Here is a 19,020-nt window from a genome sequence, read left to right on the forward strand (position 1 = left end):
GGTGAGGATGCAGTGGTGTGCTCCCTTGTGTTTGCCCCAGTATCTGCATTTCCCTTGCCTGGCCCTCCCAAGTCTAGGATTACCAACCTCCAGGTGGTGGCTGGAGATCTCCTGCTATTACAACTGATCTCCAGCCGACAGAGATCAGTTCCCCTGGAGAAAATGGCTGCCTTGGCAATTGGACTCTATGGCATTGAAGTCCCTCCCTGAACCCCTCCCTCCTCAGGCTCCGCCCCAAAAACCTCTTGCTGATGTCAAAGAGGGACCTGGCAACCCTAAGCCAGAATGAGCTGGGGGAACAGAGCTCCCGCAAGGACTAGTGACCCTGTCCTGCCCTCTCCCTAGGGTTGCCAGGCCCGATAGGGGACTAGGGTTGCCAGATCCAGGTTGGGAAACTCCAGGAGAATTGGGGATGGAGCCTGGGGAGGACAGGGACCTCAGTGGGGTACAAAGCCACAGAGTCCACCCTCCAAAGCAGCCATTTTCTCCTGGGGTTCTGATCTCTGTAGGCTAGCTGTGGAGGCTGTAGGGTTGCCAGATTCCCTCTTCGCCGCCGCCGGGAGGTTTTAGGGGTGGAGCCTGAGGAGGGCAGGGTTTGGGAAGGGGAGGGACTTCAGTGCCATAGAGTCCAATTGCCGAAGTGGCAATTTTCTCCAAGTGAGCTGATCTCTATCGGCTGGAGATTAGTTGTAATAGCAGGAGATGTCCAGTTATTACCTGCAGGCTGGCAACCCTAGGAGGCTGGCATCCCTACCACTTCCCCAAAGTACTTACAGCACCGTGGCAGAAAGTGTCTTTTTGGCCCTTTGGCTGGAGGTTTTGGATTTTGATGGGCGCTTGTTTGTTTTGACACCCAGCTTCTCTTTTTTCTCTTCGGTCATGTTGGCAGCGGTCTGTGCCAGCTAACCATAACTGCAGCGTATTGCAGCATTGAAATATAAGTACACTAGTACAGTACCCCACTATTCCTATCCATACGTCATTCTTACTGATTCCCTATTGATGCTGAGTTCAGCAGGAAAAGCTACAAGCCCGGCCAGGAGCATTGTGATGTCATGCAGATGTCACAGCCGTTGTGTGACCAGTTGTCTGAGTTCTTATTTCCAGGGCTTGTGAGTGTGCCTTTCCTCCCCCCTCCCTTATTTCACAGATGAAGGAAAAGTGCTGAATGTATTTATAGTCCAAAGAGAGAATGCAAGAAGTGGTTTTTTTTTGTTTTTTTTAAGAGCTTTATAAACATCAGCTGGCTCTTATTTCCATGTTTGGTGGACTTGTCCGAAGTTGCAGTTGTATTGGAAAGCCATAAGCCAGGATTTCCAAAAGATGTTCCAACAAAAATTCCCATTAGACCCTGAGACTGTGTTGCTAAGCGTTATACCATCAGAATTATCCTTGCAATTTACAGACCTATTCAAATACGCTACAACGGCTGCCAGAAAAGTTTTAGCGAGGAAATGGAAACAAGCACTTCTTCCGGACATAGAAGAATGGAAAGAAAAAATAATGGAATATGCCACTATAGTAAAAATGACTAACATGATAAACAGTGCTACAAATTACGAGCAGTTTTATGAAAAATGGAAACCGTTTTATCAATACGTTGAGATTCAAGCTTGACTAAACAAAATAAGAGAGTAGATGTTAATTAACCGTAGTGAAATGAAATTTAATTTTATACCTGGATAACTACTTTGAATGTAGAAAAACTAAGTATGTTTGATTTGCTTGATAAGGTCATTATTTTTCAGCTACATGATTAGAAATGCTAGAATTACTCTCTACTATTTTGATTATTGAGTAGCATGGCAATGTAATCTGTTTGATTGGTTTTCGTATCCTTGTCTTTTTAACCGCATGCTGATGCTCCTATTTCCCCCTTTTTCCTTTTGTACCCCCTTTTCTCCTTAAAAAATAAAAATAAAATATTATATATATAAAAACCTGAGGCCCTCTCAGATCAGAAGAATGGAAACATCCTGATCAATAGTGGTGCTTTTAAAATATGTTTATGTTTCAAAGAACATAAGAGAAAGCACGGTGTAGTGGTTAGAGCACCTGACTAGGATCTGGGAGACCCAGGTTCAAATCCCCTCTCTGCCATGGACGGGTGATTGATAACACTTGGCCAGTCACGAGGGTTTCCAATCTCCAGGTGGGGCCTGGAGACTTCCTGGAATTACACCCGATCTACAGATATCAGCTCCCCTGGAGAAAATGGCTGTTTTTGGAGGGTGGACCCGATGGCATTATACCCAGCAGAAGTTCCTCCCCTTTCCAAATCCCATCCTCTCCAGCCTCCATCCCCAAATATCCAGTAATTTCCCAATCTGGAGTTGGCAACCCTGCCAATCACACACTCCCAGCCTAACCCACCTCACAGGGTTATTGTAAGGATAAATTGGAGGAGAAAACAACGTAAGCTATTTTGGGTCCATGATGGGAAGCCAAGTGGGTTATAAAGTAAATAAACAAATACTTCCTTCAAAACCTATAAGGCTAGAATGTTGTTCTCAATTAATGCTGATAACACACAATATAGTTAATTTTGTTGACCCGGGGAATTTCCTAACATTGCTTGATGCATGATAATATAATGAAAATAAGCACATTAAAAAAAACCCAACTAGGTAATGAGTGATTCCAGAGGTAAAGAAAACAAAGGCTGAATATCGGGTAGGACTGCCAAGGCAAGGTAACAGAACATGGGCAGAGGCTGTTCCACCATTCATGGTCCAAGCCATTCACCCCAACCGAGTGCATTGAAGAGAGCTACCCAAGCTAAAAATGACTTATGTCAGAACTTGGGAGGAATGCAGAAGGCGGCAGACCATTCCTTATGGTTCAGATAGGGCTGCCAGCCCTGAGTTGGAAAATCCCTGGAGATTTTAGGGGTAGAGCCTGAGGAGGGCAGGGTTTGGGGAGGGGAGGGACTTCAATGGAGAGTTATGCCGTAGAGTCCTCCTTCCAAAGCAGCCATTTTCTCCAGGTGAACCGATCTCTATCTCCTGGACATCAGTTGGAATCTCAGGAGATCTCCATCCACCACCTGGACATTGGTGACCCTAGAGGGGAGGGGCTAAAGAGTCCTCCTTCTAAAGCTGTCACTTTCTCCATGCGATAGTGTTGGGGATTCAATGCGAGTTCCATTTCTGTCAAGGCAGTTAAAGGGTTAATTTGTTTATATCATCTTGAGTTTAGTCTCATCTTTATATCATCTTGAATTTAGTCTCAAGATGATGATGTAATAACAGATGTCAATATTCTATTGGTTAGCAATTCGCCATTGCAAACGTGCCTAAAGTCACAGGGGAATTTTTCACGGAGGTTTGCTGCTGTTTCGACGCTGATTTGCTTCGGAGTCAAATTTTGGTTATTCACTGCAGATCTGGCTTTTCCCTGATAGAGGTATAAAAGCCGAGTTATGTCAGTGGCAAACCAAACCACTTCTGAGCCGTACTTTCTAGTAGAAGCGCGTTTTGTTGCTCGGATGCCCATGAAAAAATGTTTGCTTCGCTCCCCGGGACGTCTCCTTTCTCCTGCCCCAAGAACGGTGATTGGCTGGGGGAGTTTCGCGCTCGGACAAGAATATTGCCCCTTTTGCTGCCTGCCTGCCTGCCTGCCTGCCTAGAGTCCTGGCACTTCTCTCCCTCCGTCCCGGAGGCTGGCGGGCGGGCAGGCGGCACGCCTTCCCCGCCCCTCGCCCAGGATGGGCATTGGAGCTGGGCCCACACCTCCAAGCTCAGGGGGACATCGGACGGACAGCTCCAGGGGGAGGCCGGTGGGGCCACGCCATGTGCTCCTCGTCGCTGGGGATGGTGGTGGTGGCAGCTCGGTCTAGGGCAGCTGGACCCGTGGGGGGGATGTTCAAGGGAAGGGGCTGTTGGCCCCTCTACCCCAGAGGGGAGGGGGGATTTTTGAGAAATCGGATGGGAAAAATGTGCATCCTGAGAGCGGAAAACCCAAGGCAAAACTCCCTCCTATCACTCTTCTGAAGAGGGGCGGCCAGCCTGCTCTTATCTCCCTCCTCTCTCTCGATGCACTGTGGCCAGATCATGGCCGGCACGCAATCTAGGGGCCTTCTTTCCTCCCCCCCCCATGCACACTGGCTGGATTGGGGCTGGCGCGCAAGCTAGGAGCCCTCCTGTCTCTCACGATGCAATGTGGCCGGATCATGTCTTTATTGCCCTGTTCCTTTGTTAAGGCAGTAAAAGTTTAGGGCAGGTGTCTTTAGCAGTTTGAATCTCACAGATGCAAGATGCTTGTTTCAGCTCTCTTGAGCTGGGACACAAACAAAGAGATTTAAGCCATAGTACCTGCTAGAATCCCTAGCAAGTTTTATAGGGAACTAGATAGTAAAGATTGTTATTTGTTTTCATCCCATGTAACCTACCCTGTTTAGAAAAGTAAAGGATTATTGTTTGATTAAGAGAAAGTCTTTGACTCTGTTTTATTGCGTGCTCTGACCTGACTCTTTCTAACCACAATCATGATTCCATGGGCCTAATAATCCATCAGATAGAAATCAGTTCACCTGGAGAAAATGTCAACTTTAGAATGACAATGGATTTCTATCGCCTGGAGATGAGTTGTAATAGAGAGAGATCTCCAGCCGCCACCTCGAGGTTGCCAGCCTTCGGTTCAGGTGATCCTCCACCCTCTGTCAGTATGCTGCGATCAAAAGAACGTTACCCTATTTCAAAAGGGTTTCTGTTTCATACAATCTATAACTTAGGGATCCCAGCCCCCAGGTGGGACCTGGGGATCCCCCAGAATTACAGCGCGTCTCCAAACTACAGAGATCAGTCCCCCTGAGAAAATGGATGCTTTGGAGGGTGGGCTCTAGGGCACCGTACCCCACTGAGTTCCCTGTCCTCCCCAGGCTCCACCCCCAAATCTCCAGGATTTCCTAACCTGGATCTGGCAACCCTCCTCCCCACTGTAACTCTTCTTTTGCACAGGGGCTCCCTCAATACAGTTTCTTTTTGTCAATTCTAGGCAGATTGCTCCCTCACCCCACTCTTCTCAAATCTTTTTATACAGAAGATTATACCAAAGATTTTGTCCATTGGTAGGAGGTCGAGAGACGTGCCAGGATTCCAGATGTGCATGACGTTTGGCGGCATGTTTCTAATGTCTGCTGAATACATCTATTTTCAGCCTGCTCCACAATGAGTCTGTAGCTTTAAGAAGGGAGGGGTCAGTTTCCATAGTAAGTCTATAACAACAGACTTGGGATTTTCTTGCCTGCTGGCAGATGCGTTTGCCACCGAGAGAGGGTGAGAGATTCGAAACAGATAAAAGGAAGTATTTCTTCACCCAACGCATAGTTAAATTGTGGAACTCCCTGCCCCAGGATGTGGTGATGGCTGCCAACTTGGAAGGCTTTAAGAGGGGAGTGGACATGTTCATGGAGGAGAGAGGGGCATTCATGGCTACTAGTTAAAATGGATACTAGTCATGATGCATGCCTCTTCTCTCCAGGATCAGAGAAGCTTGCCTATTATCTTAGGTGCTGTGGAACACAGGCAGGATGGTGCTGCTGCAGTCGTCTTGTTTGGGGGCTTCCTAGAGGCACCTGGTCGGCTCCTGTGTGAACAGACTGCTGGACTTGATGGACCTTGGTCTGATGCAGCAGGGCTTTTCTTATGTTCTTAAAACTCCAGCTTGTGGTATAGCAGTAGCAGTAACAATGTTAGGAATTGCATTCCTCTGAAAACTGATTCCCGTCGGAGTTACTTCTAAGGTAGAGTTGGTAGGACTGCATCCTGTGGCTGATCGCTAAGTAAAAGTTTCATTTATAGGCTGTCACTAATCGCAGCTTTCCCTGTCTTGCTTTTGCTCTTTCTCTCTTCCTGTCTCTTAAAAGCGACCTCCCTTTTTGATAAAAGTGTTTTGCTCAAGCCGCACGGAGTTCTTTTGTCTTCTTCAGGAGACTGGGAAAAGGCAGAGGCATGACAGAGCTTCACCAGGCTGTGGCAGCAGGCAATTGCGATTTAGTGGACGAGATCCTCAAGAAAGGGCAGTGTGACCCGAATGGCAAAGATGCAGATTGGAATGACCGGACCCCGCTGCATTGGGCAGCATCCAAAGGTAGGTAGAAAGCTTACGGAATTTAGGGTTGCCAGCTCCGGGTGGGAAATTCCTGGAGGTTTGGGGTGGAGCCTGTGGAGGGCGGGGTTTGGAGAGGGGAGGGACTTCAATGCCATCGAGTCCAGTTGCCAAAGCAGCCATTTTCTCCAGGGGAACTGATCTCTGTCGCCTGGAGATCAGTTGTAATAGCGGGAGATCTCCAGCCACCACCTGGAGGTTGGCAACCCTACAAAGCAGCCATTTTCTTCAGGTAGGGTTGCCAACCTCCAGGTACTAGCTGTTAGTCTTTAAGGTGCTACTGGACTCTTTGAATCATAGAATCATAGAGTTGGGACCACCAGGGTCATCTAGTCCAACCCCCTGCTCAATGCAGGGAATTCACAACTACCTCCCCCCACACACACCCAGTGCCCAGAAGATGGCCAAGATGCCCTCCCACTCATGAACTGCCTAAGTTTATAGAGTCAGCCTTGCTGACAGATGGCCATCTAGCCTCTGCTTAAAAACCTCCAGGGGAGCTTACCACCTCCCGAGGAAGCCTGTTCCACTGAGGAACCGCTCCAACTGTTAGAAAATTCTTCCTAATGTCTAGATGGAAACTCTTCTGATTTAATTTTAACCCGTTGGTTCTAGTCCAACCTTCTGGGGCAACAGAAAACAACTCGGCACCATCCTCTATATGGCAGCTCTTCAAGTACTTGAAGATGGTTATCATATCCCCTCTCAGTCTTCTCCTCTTCAGGCTAAACATACCCAGCTCCTTCAACCTTTCCTCATAGAACCTGGTCTCCAGACCCCTCACCATCTTTGTTGCCCTCCTCTGGACATGTTCCAGCTTATCTACATCTTTCTTAAATTGTGGTGCTCTTTTCTACTGCTACAGACAAACACGGCTTGTCATCATGATTTTTACACTATATTTTGTCTACCTTTAAGGAGTCTCAAAGTGGTTTACAATTGCCTTCCCTTCTCCTCCCTACAACAGACACCTTGTGAGGTAGGTGGGGCTGAGAGAGTTCAGAGAGAACTGTGACTGGCCCAAGGTCAATGTGTAGGAGTGGGAATCCAACCCAGTTCTTCAGATTAGAGTCTGCCGCTCTTAATAACTACACTGTGCTGACTCTATACTATACTATACTATACTATACTATACTATACTATACTATACTATACTATACTATACTATACTATACCAAAGCTTCTTAAACTGTGGGTCGTCACCTCATATGGGGTCACACAACTTAATGTAGGGGTTGCGAAAAATTTGATTTATTATCAGTAAATGTTTGATTTCTTTTTATTATTATTATTTTATTGTTTTTATTACGAGACATGGGAAAAGGGAAACAGGGAAAGGGATAATCGAACTACATTCATTTTCATTTCTATTACACTGGCGTATGGACTTTCTTCATCATTATCTCTATCATAATCTCACTTTTTTCTTCTTTTATTACTAATAGTAAATGTTTGATTTGTATACCTATTTTACCTATATACCCGGGGTCGAGTAAAAATTTCTCGGGCGAAAAGGGGTCACGAGTGGAAAAAGTTTAAGAAGCCCTGTACTGTACTATACCATACTATATACTATACTATACTGTACTATACCAGGGGTCTGCAAACTGCGGCTCCCGAGCCGCATGTGGCTCTTTGGCCCGTTGAGTGCGGCTCTCCGAACTTGGTTCGGAGCCCCTGCTCTCACGCCCCCTTGCGCTGGCAGCCAGGCTGCGGAGCCAGCGCGCCTGAGAGAGAGAGAGAGAGAGAGTGAGTGCGAGAGAGCAGGCAAGCGGGTGCGCTGTCTCTCCCCCCTCCCCCGTTGTGGAGAATGGCCAGGTCCCCCTTTCCCTTTCCCTCAATAGTTGGGAGGCTAAAGCCTCCCCTCCCCTCTAGCCGCGCGATTGCTGGGCGGGCAGCTCGGCGGTTCCTGCCCCCCCGCCTATCAGCTGTTGGGCGGGGCGGGCTTCCTTTGGTAGACCTGGCCTCCGGCTGAGTCCCATTGGGAGGCCATGTCTACCCAATGGCTTTCTTGGCGGTAGACCTGGACTCTGAGGAGGGGAAAAAGTCCCCCTTCAGAGGCCAGGTCTACCCATTGGCTTCTATGGGCCTCCGGAGGCCAGGTCTACTGCCAAGAAAGCCAATGGCCTCCCAATGGGACTCAGCCGGAGGCCAGGTCTACCAATAGGCTTTTATGGCAGTAGACCAGGCCTCCAGATGAGGACCAGACGGGGAGGGGGAAATGGCAGGGACTTACAATTTAATTTTTATCAATAAATAAGATCACTATTAAGTATGATATCAAGTTTTATTCAGTGTACCTATAGTTTAATTAAGGCTTAAAACTTTAATTAAAGTTTATTAAGTTAATAAACAGTGTACCTACCTATATAGTTTAAGAAATTTGGCTCTCAAAAGAAATCTCAATTGTTGTACTGTTGATATTTGGCTCTTTTGACTAATGAGTTTGCCGACCCCTGTACTATACTATACTATACTATACTACACTACACTACACTACACTACACTACACTACACTACACTACACTACACTACACTATACTATACTATACTATACTATACTAGCAAACTACAGTGGAAGCAAGCAGCAGCGGACCAATCCGCCATGGGGTGGTTTGTGACTGGGTGTGTGTGTGCAGAAATTAGGGCTCTTGTGAAGGTAGGAGTCTAGCCATGGGGCTGCTAGGTCACTAAACTGGGCTCAGCAAAGCCAAGGGTCATGGTCAGCCTACCCCAGCGTCTCCAAAAAGGAAAAGTAGGCACTTCATAGTTGCCAACCTCCAGGTGGGGGCTGGAGTTTCCCTGGAATCGCAACTGCTCTCTAGACTATAGAGGTGAGTTCCTCTGGAGGGATGGCCGCTTCACATGGTGACCTCTATAGCATCATAACCTAGCTTAGCACTCTCTGCTTTCCAGACTCCACCCTCCCCAGGGATCTCCCCCAAATCTCCAGGGATTTCCCAAGCCAAAGTTGGCAGGCCCAACGCTTCAGGATCCTATTTCACCGGGAGCAATAGAAAAACTTCAGAGTAGGGGTGCACATTCAGCTAAAGCCATACCAACCCCTCCCCCAAAAAATACCTTTTCAGTATTTTTTTTTTAAACTGGTTAAAAAAATGCCAGCTATTAAAGGGAGCCGAAAAAGCAGATCCTGAATAATTATGATTTTTTTCAGCATTATTTGGGGCCACTTTGGTCCTGCCGCCATTATTATTATTATTATTACCATCATTATTAATGTTGTTACTGTTATTATTATTATTTCTAGGGCTGTTGAATTAAAAAAAATTCGGTATAGTTCGGATTCGGCCGAATTCGGCCCATTTAGATTCAGGATATGCCAAAGTCCGAACTCCCCCACTTCGGATCCGTTCAATTCGGCGGGAATTCAAAGTTCGGAAAAAAAATTCGGCCGAATAAAGCCATTAAAAACACAATCACGCCTTTCCATGGCTCTGGGGGGGCATTTTTGGGGTTAGAGGTCCCAAACTTTCAGCAGAGCTTCAAAGGACGTTTATTGAAAGACTCCCCAAGTTTTGTAAAGATTGGGTCGGGGGGGGGGCTGAGATATGGGCCCTGAAAGGGGTCCCCCGCACCCTTAATGTGCATCTCTCAGCAGAGCTTGCCGCCCACGCACAAAGCTCCCAGCCCCGACAACAGTTTGCAAAACAACTGCAAAGCAACACAACCTTGTAAAACAACACCTTTGCAACAGGGAAAACCAGAAGACACACAACTGAAACCTCCCCCCTCAAACCAGGGAGCGAAAGACTCAAGGGGGAACACACACCCCAGGCAGAACCGACGAAAGCCCCCTTTGGCTTTCCACGAAAGCCACCCACAGAAACTGCTCCCTCCCCCCACACACACAGACTCTGCTTTCCCCCCACACACACACACATACACAGGAGAAAAATTATAGATTAAAGCCCCCAAAGGGGTCTTACTGTGGCTGTCTTCTGTTCCATCAGGAGGGGCTGCGGAGGACTTGTAATCCAAGATGATTCCAATTAGGCACAGGACGTTTTGCTCTGGAGAAGATGCACACAGGATCGGCTGATCCATTCATCCCAATAGGGAAAAGGGGAAAGGGGAAAGCCCATATCTCGGGACCCCCTGACCCAATGTTCACAAAACTTGGGTGGTCTCTTAAGAACACTGGTCTGAAACCCCGCTCAAAGTTTGGGATCTGCACCCCCAAAAATGCGCCCCCTGCAGCCATGGAAAGAGAAAAGGGGGGGAGGCGATATTTCTGCCCCCACTGAACCCATCTTTACAAAACTTGGGTGGGATCTTAAGAATAATTGTCTAAAGCTATGCTGAAAGTTTGGGGGCTATATCCCCAAAAAAGCGCCCCCTGCAGCCACATAAATGGAAAAGGGGGGGAGGGAAAAGGGGGAGAGCCCATATCTCGAGACCCCCTGACCCAATGTTTACAAAACTTGGGGGGTATCTTAAGAAGCTTCATCTGAAGCTCCACTGAAAGTTTGGGGTCTGTACCCCCAAAAATGCGCCCCCTGCAGCCATGGAAAGAAAAAGGGGGGAGCCCATATCTCGGGACCCCCTGACCCAATGTTTACAAAACTTGGGGGGTATCTTAAGAAGCTTCATCTGAAGCTCCACTGAAAGTTTTGTGTCTATACCCCAAAAAATACGCCCCCTGCAGCCACAGAAAGGAGCAAATGTGCACAAGCACTCCCCACACACACACGAGGATTTCGCTCTCTCTCTCTCTCTCTCCCTGGCCGGGCCGCACATCAGCTGATTCCTCCAGTACTCAATCCTGACTGATTGGCCAGAAGAAGACCCAGCTTGGCCACCGATTGGCCGGGGGAGGAGAATGCTGCTTACTGACGGTTATGCTGCTTACTGACGGCCCCGAATTTGCCGGATTTATTCGCGAACTCCCAAACTCGCTGAATTCGCCCCCCCCCCCGGTTGCCCGCCAGTTTTGAGTTCGGTTCCTCCCGAACTAAAAACCACCGAATCAGGGGAAATTCGGCTGATTTTCAGTTCGGGCCGAACCGAATCAACAGCCCTAATTATTTCCATTTATTACCCTGCTCTCCCTGGCCAATAATGCTGAATAATGCTCAGGGTAGCTTACAAAATATAAAAGTCCTATTCAATCAATAAAACCATTTAAACATTTTAAAATAGCCCTACAAAATCATATACACATTATCCTAAATTACCTTGGCACCTCTAAAGTATGCATCACAAACACACACAAGCTTCAGCTAGGCGAGTAGGTGGAATAATACCAGATTGAATAGAAAAGGTATTACCGCAGTGGGGAGGTTAGGGAGGCCAGCATTTATGTATTGGGAATAGGGTTGCCAACTGCCAGGTAATAGCAGGAAATCTCCTGCTAATTCAACTAATCACCAGCCGATAGAGATCAGATCACCTGGAGAAAAATGGCCGCTTTGGCAATTGGACTATATGGCATTGAAGTCCCTCCCCTCCCCAAACCCTCCCCTCCTCAGGCTCCGTCCCCAAAATCTCCCACCGGTGGCGAAGAGGGACCCGGCAACCCTAAATGGGAACCATAGCTGGCCTCAACCATAGAACTCTTTGAGGTCCCGCAGGGCCCTGGTCTCACTAGAGAGGCTATTCCACCAGACAGGGGCCAGAGCAGAAAAAGCCCTGGCCCTGCTCGAGGCCAGCCAGACACTCCTTGGGCTGGGGACCACCAAAAGGTTGGTACTAGCTGAATGGAGAGTCCTCCAGGGAATATACCAGGAGAGGCGGTCCCACAGATATGAAGGTCCCAGACTGTGTAAGGCTTTAAAGGTAATAATCAGCACCTTTCCCCTCCCTCCCCCCTCTCCTCCTCCCTCCTTACTTACTTGAGTCAGATCCAACCTCCACATGGAGCTTGCAAGCAGCGGGGATTACCCTGGGAGCACAGATCTGAACGCTTTTCGGATTTTTTTGAAAATTTATGGGTTTGTTAAACCCAAACCCCAAAAAAATACCAAAAGAAGGTGCTCGGCCCTCCTTCAGACTTTCCTTTCTAAGTGAAGAAGCAACATCTTTTCTCCTTCTCTCCTTCCATCTCTTGTTTGTATTTCTACCAGGAACGTCACGGATAGTAAAACGACTCGTGGAGCACGGGGCTCGCCTGGGCTTGAGAACAGACGCAGGGTGGACCCCAGCTCATTTTGCTGCGGAGTCGGGGAAGCTGGGGGTGCTGAGGACGCTGCACTCTTTACACACTCCTATGGACGCTGCAGATCTCTACGGGGATACGCCGAAGCGGATGGCGGAGATCTATGGTCACAAAGATTGCGTCAAGTTCTTAGAAACGTGAGTCCTGGCAACTGTATTCGGGGCAAGGGATTCCTGCAGAGCATCCTTGGTTTCTGAGGAGGGAGAGCGGCAAAGGCCAAGGCTTGGCTTGCTAGGAGATGGCTTCGTGAACACGATAGAAAGATGGAAACTGAGACTGGGTAACTTGAAGATTATTCTGCCTGCCTCTCGACTCAGCATCACAGAGGGGTAAATTTAAACCGATATGGCTTGAATTTACCCCTCTGCTTGCACAGGGGACTAATTTTACCTTTAAAGGATATGGCACTGAGCCCTCATTTTTTGCTTTGCTCAGCAGCTGTTAGGCCAGGGATCCCCATCACAGTGCCCATGGCTGCCATAGCGCCCACCAACATCTTCCCTGGTGGCTGCCAAATGTTTTTAGAAAGTGGGTGGGGCCAGGTGGGAGTTTTGCTCAGCAAAGGTTCTGATTGGCCATTGGAGATTTGCTTGGCTATTTACATTTAAAAAAAACAAAAAAACATGGTTTTGTCAGCAACTGCTACCACCCCAGAAAGATCTTCACTGTGTGACTGAAGGTAAGGTATGGCAGCTGTTTTGTGGCTGGCTCCATCTCCTGCGGCAGCGATTTTGTGGTGGCACCCACCATGCTGTGTCAGAATTCCAAAGGTGCCCACAGGCTGAAAAGGGTTGGGGACCCCTGTGTTAGACCGTTGTTGCTCACTATAAGAGTTTCCTTTCTGTAACCAATCCCTTTTGTTTCAAGTCAAACCAAAGGGAAGGTATAAGGTGTTTTTCCTCCTCTTCATGTGCATTTTGTGTCCTGCCCACCCTTCCAAGGAGCATTTATGTCCTACAGCATCACTAAGATTAAAGAGAAAGTAATATAAAAATGGCTGAAGTTACCATTTGAAATGACACATCGAACTTATCACAACGGTTCTGTTTTACTTAGTGCCAGATACCTATGAGAAATGTTGCTGCATTTGGCTGCGACGGTCCTTCTTTGTCCGTTTCTTTCTCCTAGGGCTGAAGTAGAGTGCAGGGAGTATCGCCGGGCAGCAAAACTAAAGGGAATTCAGTTGGATGAAACCGATGAAGAGTGGGAGCTGAAGAAGGACAAACTTTTGAAAAGTAAACCGCCCACTCAGAAAAAACCCTCCAAAAAGTGTGTAAGAAAAGATGGCATCCCTTGGCCCCACCCACTTTCTAAATGCACTTAGGTGGGCACTGTGGCGCCCATGGGTGCTACGTGGGAGACCCCTGACTTACTGGGAAGGTTCCTGGTGGGCCACCGCCCTGTAAGCTGATCCAAATGGCCCCTGTGGTGCTGGCTGAATTGCAAGAGTTCATTCAGCTCAGACTTGCACCGTGCTGCCGATGGCAACTAGTGAGGTTCAAGCTGATCAGGCCCTGCTACATTGCTAGCACGGCAGGAGCCACCTGGCTCAAGTTTGCACCAGGGTTGTGTTAATATCCTAGCCACCAATACGTAGGCTACCAACAGTCCTTTTCAAACTTCTTACCTACGTTGGTGATCTTCGCATGGCCATGTGGCACTTTCTCTGCCGTAGTTGTGGTCACAGAGGATTGCCTCTGCTCTCAGTGTTCAAAGTTCCTCCGATGTTCATCAGTATCATTCTGCACCAGGAATTGCCAAAATCAATTGTAAATGAACGTTTTGAAGGACATATGTATACAACAAGTGGACAGAGGCAGCAGGAAAGCTTGAATCTTGGATCATTTTTGACCGAAAGAGCATTAAAAAACCATGAAATCAGTACTCGTGGTGATCAGGAAAGGAATTGGGAAGGAATTGGCTGAGATGGGGTGAAAAAGTTGGCCAGATCCATCATTTCTCATCAGAATGTTTTGTTGTATGAGATAAAATAAATGTTCTTGAAGTTCTTGTCATTTCTTGTTTCTAGGCAAACCTAACTATAACGTTCAGTGGTGGCAGATGAATTCATTTCTTAACCAGTTTCTTTCTATGCTGGCTCCGATATTTAATTAAATGGGTTTTTTGAAAGCAGTATTGAAATTATTAGAAAATGGGGAGAAGTTAGGTTACAGTTAAAAGCTAACTCTTTGTTGTAGCGATGACAGCCAAGGTTACCCCCTTTTTTTTGCCGTCAAGTCGCAGCTGACTTATGGCAACCCTGTAGGGTTTTCAAGGCAAAAGGCATTCAGAGGTGGTTGGCCGTTGCCTGCCTCCATGTCACACCCCTGGTATTCCTTGGAGGTTACCCATCCAAATACTTGCCAGGGTCGGGGCTGTGAGGGTGTGATTGACCCAAGGTCACCCAGCAAGCTTCCATGGCAGATTAGGTATTCGAACCTGGGTTTCCCAGATCCTAGTCCAACACCTTAACCACTATACCACACTGGCTCTCAAAGGTTACCTGTATATTTATGGTTATATTGCACCACTTTTTATCGTTGCTTTAATTAACTAGGTTCAGAATGGATGAAAAGACTCAATAAGTAGTCAACTAGTGGAATTCATTGCCAGTAGATGTAGTGATAGCCACTAGCACAGATGGATTTAAAAGACTGTTAGTTGGGTTCAAGGAGGAGAGGTCCATCAATGGCTACTAGCCATGGTAAGTAAAGGGAACCTCCATGTTCAAAGGCAGTAAACCTCTAAATAACAGTGCCAGGAGTCAGCATCAGGGGAAAGCCTCTGGCTCTATGCCCTGTTGGTGGCTCTCTAGGGCAACTAGTTGGCTACTGTGTAAAACAGTTTGCTGGAGTGGATGCACCACTAGTATGATCCAGCAGGTCATTGTCAAAGCCCTAGATCCCTGAAGGGCTACACCCCATGAACAGAGAGCTCTAGAAGAGATTATTGGTGCACTTGCAGGCCCTCACATCTGCAGGGAGAAACCCCATTTCCATATTTAAAACATGAATTGCAAACCAGGTATACAAAGCATGAACTGCCATAGTCAGTTGCTAATCCTTTTGCACTGACAGGCCTGATAAAACAAGGGGGAGAAAGTATCAGATTAAGTTCATCGAGGTGTGTCCTGTACCACTGGCTGCATTCCAGCAGTGTTGGTGGAAGAAGCAGGGTTACGCATGTACTTGGGTATAATTAAACAAATATCAAATATTGATTGTTCAGAGAGTGTTCAGCATCATTCAGAGGAGAATGTCTTGAGCACACTGGAAATAACATCATAACCTTAAAATGCTTCCCTCTAAATACTCTATTCCCAGAATCTGTATAATGGCCACTTCATGGTGTGGTGGAATTGGCCTATATTTTAATTATAGAACTGCCTGCTCCTTTGAGAGTTTTCACCCAGGACTATCCTGGTATATGTGTGTGTGTGTAAAGTGCCGTCAAATCGCAGCCTACTTATGGCGATCCCTTTTGGGGTTTTCATGGCAAGAGACTAACAGAGGTGGTTTGCCAGTGCCTTCCTCTGCACAGCAACCCTGGTAATCCTTGGTGTTCTCCAATCCCAGTTACCCCCTTTCGCTCTCTGTCTCCAGATAATTCCACCAACTAAAGTGAAGTCTACCTACTTAGGGTAACATTAGAGATTTGTGGCTCCCTCCTCTTTTCTGTGATAATAAGGGGCTGTAAACACCAGATAAGGTTAAAAAACACTCGACAGGCATGGATTTAGGAGTTACATTGGCTGTAGCCAAATGTTTGGCTCATGTAATTAAATTCATAGGATCTTGTGGTAACTGGTTTGTTATTAAAACTATTTATTTTTGTTTTATCTAGTGTGACATTTCTCAAGGTCTCTAAGATTCTCTCCAGGATCAGAGGAGTGTGCCTATTGCATTAGGTGCTGTGGAACACAGGCAGGATAATGCTGCTGCAGTCGTCTTGTTTGGGGGCTTCCTAGAGGCACCTGGTTGGCCACTGTGTGAACAGACTGCTGGACTTGACGGACCTTGGTCTGATCCAGCAGGGCTTTTCTTATGTTCTTATATTAAGGTCTGTAGGCTAAATGAGTGGTTAGAATCAGAATCAGATTTATGAGTACGGCATATGCCAGTAAAACATCTGAATGAGCAGTCTTATTAAAGTACATTTATTAAAAGTTAAAGAGCACGTCACACAGCAGGCAAATCAGAATAGGACACAAACCCAGCTGAAAAACAGAACTGCTTTAGCCTTTCCCTTGAAAGGGATTACAAGTCAAACAGTGCTACTGATCTCGCTAGTCTAACATCTGGCTTCTACTAGGGTGAACTTAGACTCATGTTTGAGGTGAAACGTAATCTTCAGAAACCGGAGAGTACACAACCAGAAATGTTCTACAAAACACAGAATTATTCTCTCATTACGCATTTTCAAACCAAGAACATGTGCCTGATGCAATCTATCACTCTGGTGAATGCTTTTTTCAGTTTGGGATTGCCCCAGATCATTATCTGGGACTGTACGGTGGGGCATACAAAGACGACAATCGTGACAAGCTGGTTTATAGGAGTTCTCTCTGAAAACCTGTTGGACAGCAGGATCATCAACCCTACAAAATTAACGCTATCAACGATCAAGAGCAGCATTATCGTTTTCACGGCCTTGAAATGGGCGGCCATGCTCAGGTCGCTGAAACTGGTCGAGCCATTCTGCATCAGGTGGGTGTGTCTCCATAGAGAAAAGAGTAAGAGGCCGGACAAGGTGATGGACATGGAGAACGCCACCGAAAACCCCGTGCCACAAAACACAAACAGGTAAACCAAATTTGTTTCCAGAGTAAGATCTTCGAGTGTTTGGTTTCCTGAGGTGCCGTAACCAGTATTATTTTTGCAAGTGATACTATAAAGACCATGGAAAAAAGGGAAAGTGTTCGCCAGTGATGCAAACACAGAAACGAGGAGCATCCAGGGTACCAGTCTGGAGATTTCCATCTTCAGGTGAATGAACAGGCGGTGCCTGAAGTTTGCAATTTTTACACAATAAAAGAAACACAGGCAGGCTGAGAAGTTGAAACAGATAGAGGTTAGGAACCAGATGGTACCTTTGACCAGATGATACATGCGGGTCATTTCAAAATTTGTAGAAGAGATGGTCATCCAGATAATCTTGACTATGAATATGGACAGTTGGCAAAACCTGGAGACGCCCAGAGCAGTCAAGATTTTATCGACACATTTCAGCTGTCTGTTTTTCATCCCATGGGTGCAACTCACCACGGCAATCAAAGCATTCAGCCCCATCCCAACGAGAGCCTCCAGTGCTGAGAAAACAAGGAAGATGATAGATGACAATGAAGAATTGTCTGATGTTGGAACTTTGCATCCACTGGCTTCCATTCTTTCAGATACTCCCTCAGAAAATCAGCGGTTCTCGATGTGAAATCGACTCTTGCCTTATCAGCGATGAGATTGGGAAGTGCTTCAGTTGCAGAACGCTTTATTTCCCCTTGATTTGCATGCCTTCACAACAGCATGGTGTAAAACATACAATAGTTTTGCAAAAGAGCTTGTGGTCAGAAGCAACACTCCCCGCGAGGCGTTCGCTCCTGTCCACAAACCACGAAACCAAATGATGTGGAATGAAGTGTACAGAGGGATGGATCTTGTGTTGATATGAGTGTGCATTCTTGCAAATCTGGAAGATGATTGCATTTCTGTGTGTGTGTGTGTGTGTGTGTGCGCACGCGCGTGTGTGCGCTTAATTTGTTATTTCTGGAGAAACCTCAACCATCAATCCCGTCGAAAATCACAGTGAATATAATTGGCTCTGAAAGAAATGTATGAAATTCCAGGCTCATGAGCAGAAGCAAAGAATAGCAGTGTGAAGAACATGTGGACTACCTACATGAAGGTTGTTTTCTGAGATTTAATGTCTCTGATCTCAGAACTGATTGCACGTAAGTTTGTAGTATCTCAAGTTTACCCATATGTATTTCCTAAACGGGAATAAGAATAGCTCAGGAGAGGCTTTTCCAGTGAGAAAATGTCAGAGGAAAGGGTGAATGTCTCTGCCGTTAATGTCTCTGTTGTTAAGTAAGCGAATGTGTCTAGGACCTTGATAGGTATAGACAGTGGTTGCGTTGGGGGGCGGGAGGGCAGTGGGATGACTTCGTTTCAAACGAGGCCATATTCAGTTAAGCTAGTGTTCCATTTCCTTGCTACTTTTCACAGCATGGGCGCACCCACCTGGCCCTCCCTTGCCATGGCAGGGGATGGGATGTGCCCACCTGGCCTCCCCCTGCCTGGCCCAGCTGTGCAGCCAAGCACCACGGAACCTGGGGTGGGCCAATCCTGTCGATAGTTTTATAGTTTCCTTAGCGTTTCATAGGACAAATGAGTTTATATTCTTCTCAGTGGCGGATCTACTATGAAACTAATGAAGCTTAAGCTTCAGGGCCCCTGATCCCGGAGGAAGCAACTTTTGTTTTTTTAAATAAATGAATTTTTCCACAAAATCTATGGAGGTTTTTTTTAAGTGTTTGTTATTAAAATAAGGCTATATTAGTGATAGAATCATAAGCCGATGGGTTGAAGTACTTCATATTGACCTTGGAATATGCTCTAATACCCATTTCATATGGCCTCAAAATGCCCTTGTAATTGGTCAAATTTCAAAATTTTCTCAGGGGGTTTGCAGCGCCCGAACCCTCAGCTGTATGGGCTCGCTGAGCTCACCAGAATCTATGAATA

General features: G+C 46.8%; 2 protein-coding genes across 2 annotated transcripts; one reads left to right on the forward strand and one right to left on the reverse strand.

Moving 5' to 3' along the window:
• Positions 1 to 5,951: 5,951 nt before the first annotated feature.
• Positions 5,952 to 15,927, forward strand: ANKRD66 (ankyrin repeat domain 66). Its single transcript, XM_056856826.1, has 4 exons — positions 5,952 to 6,090; positions 12,192 to 12,420; positions 13,412 to 13,556; positions 15,886 to 15,927. Exons 1-4 carry the CDS (start codon positions 5,952 to 5,954, stop codon positions 15,925 to 15,927), a joined length of 555 nt encoding a protein of 184 aa, XP_056712804.1.
• A 774-nt stretch (positions 15,928 to 16,701) lies between these two features.
• Positions 16,702 to 17,667, reverse strand: LOC130483929 (taste receptor type 2 member 40-like). The gene has a single exon (XM_056856838.1). The coding sequence runs from the start codon at positions 17,665 to 17,667 to the stop codon at positions 16,702 to 16,704; it is 966 nt and encodes a 321-aa protein (XP_056712816.1).
• Between the last annotated feature and the right edge of the window lie 1,353 nt (positions 17,668 to 19,020).

This window comes from Euleptes europaea, chromosome 10 (assembly GCF_029931775.1).
Source record: "Euleptes europaea isolate rEulEur1 chromosome 10, rEulEur1.hap1, whole genome shotgun sequence".
NCBI classification, from domain to species: Eukaryota; Metazoa; Chordata; class Lepidosauria; order Squamata; family Sphaerodactylidae; genus Euleptes; species Euleptes europaea.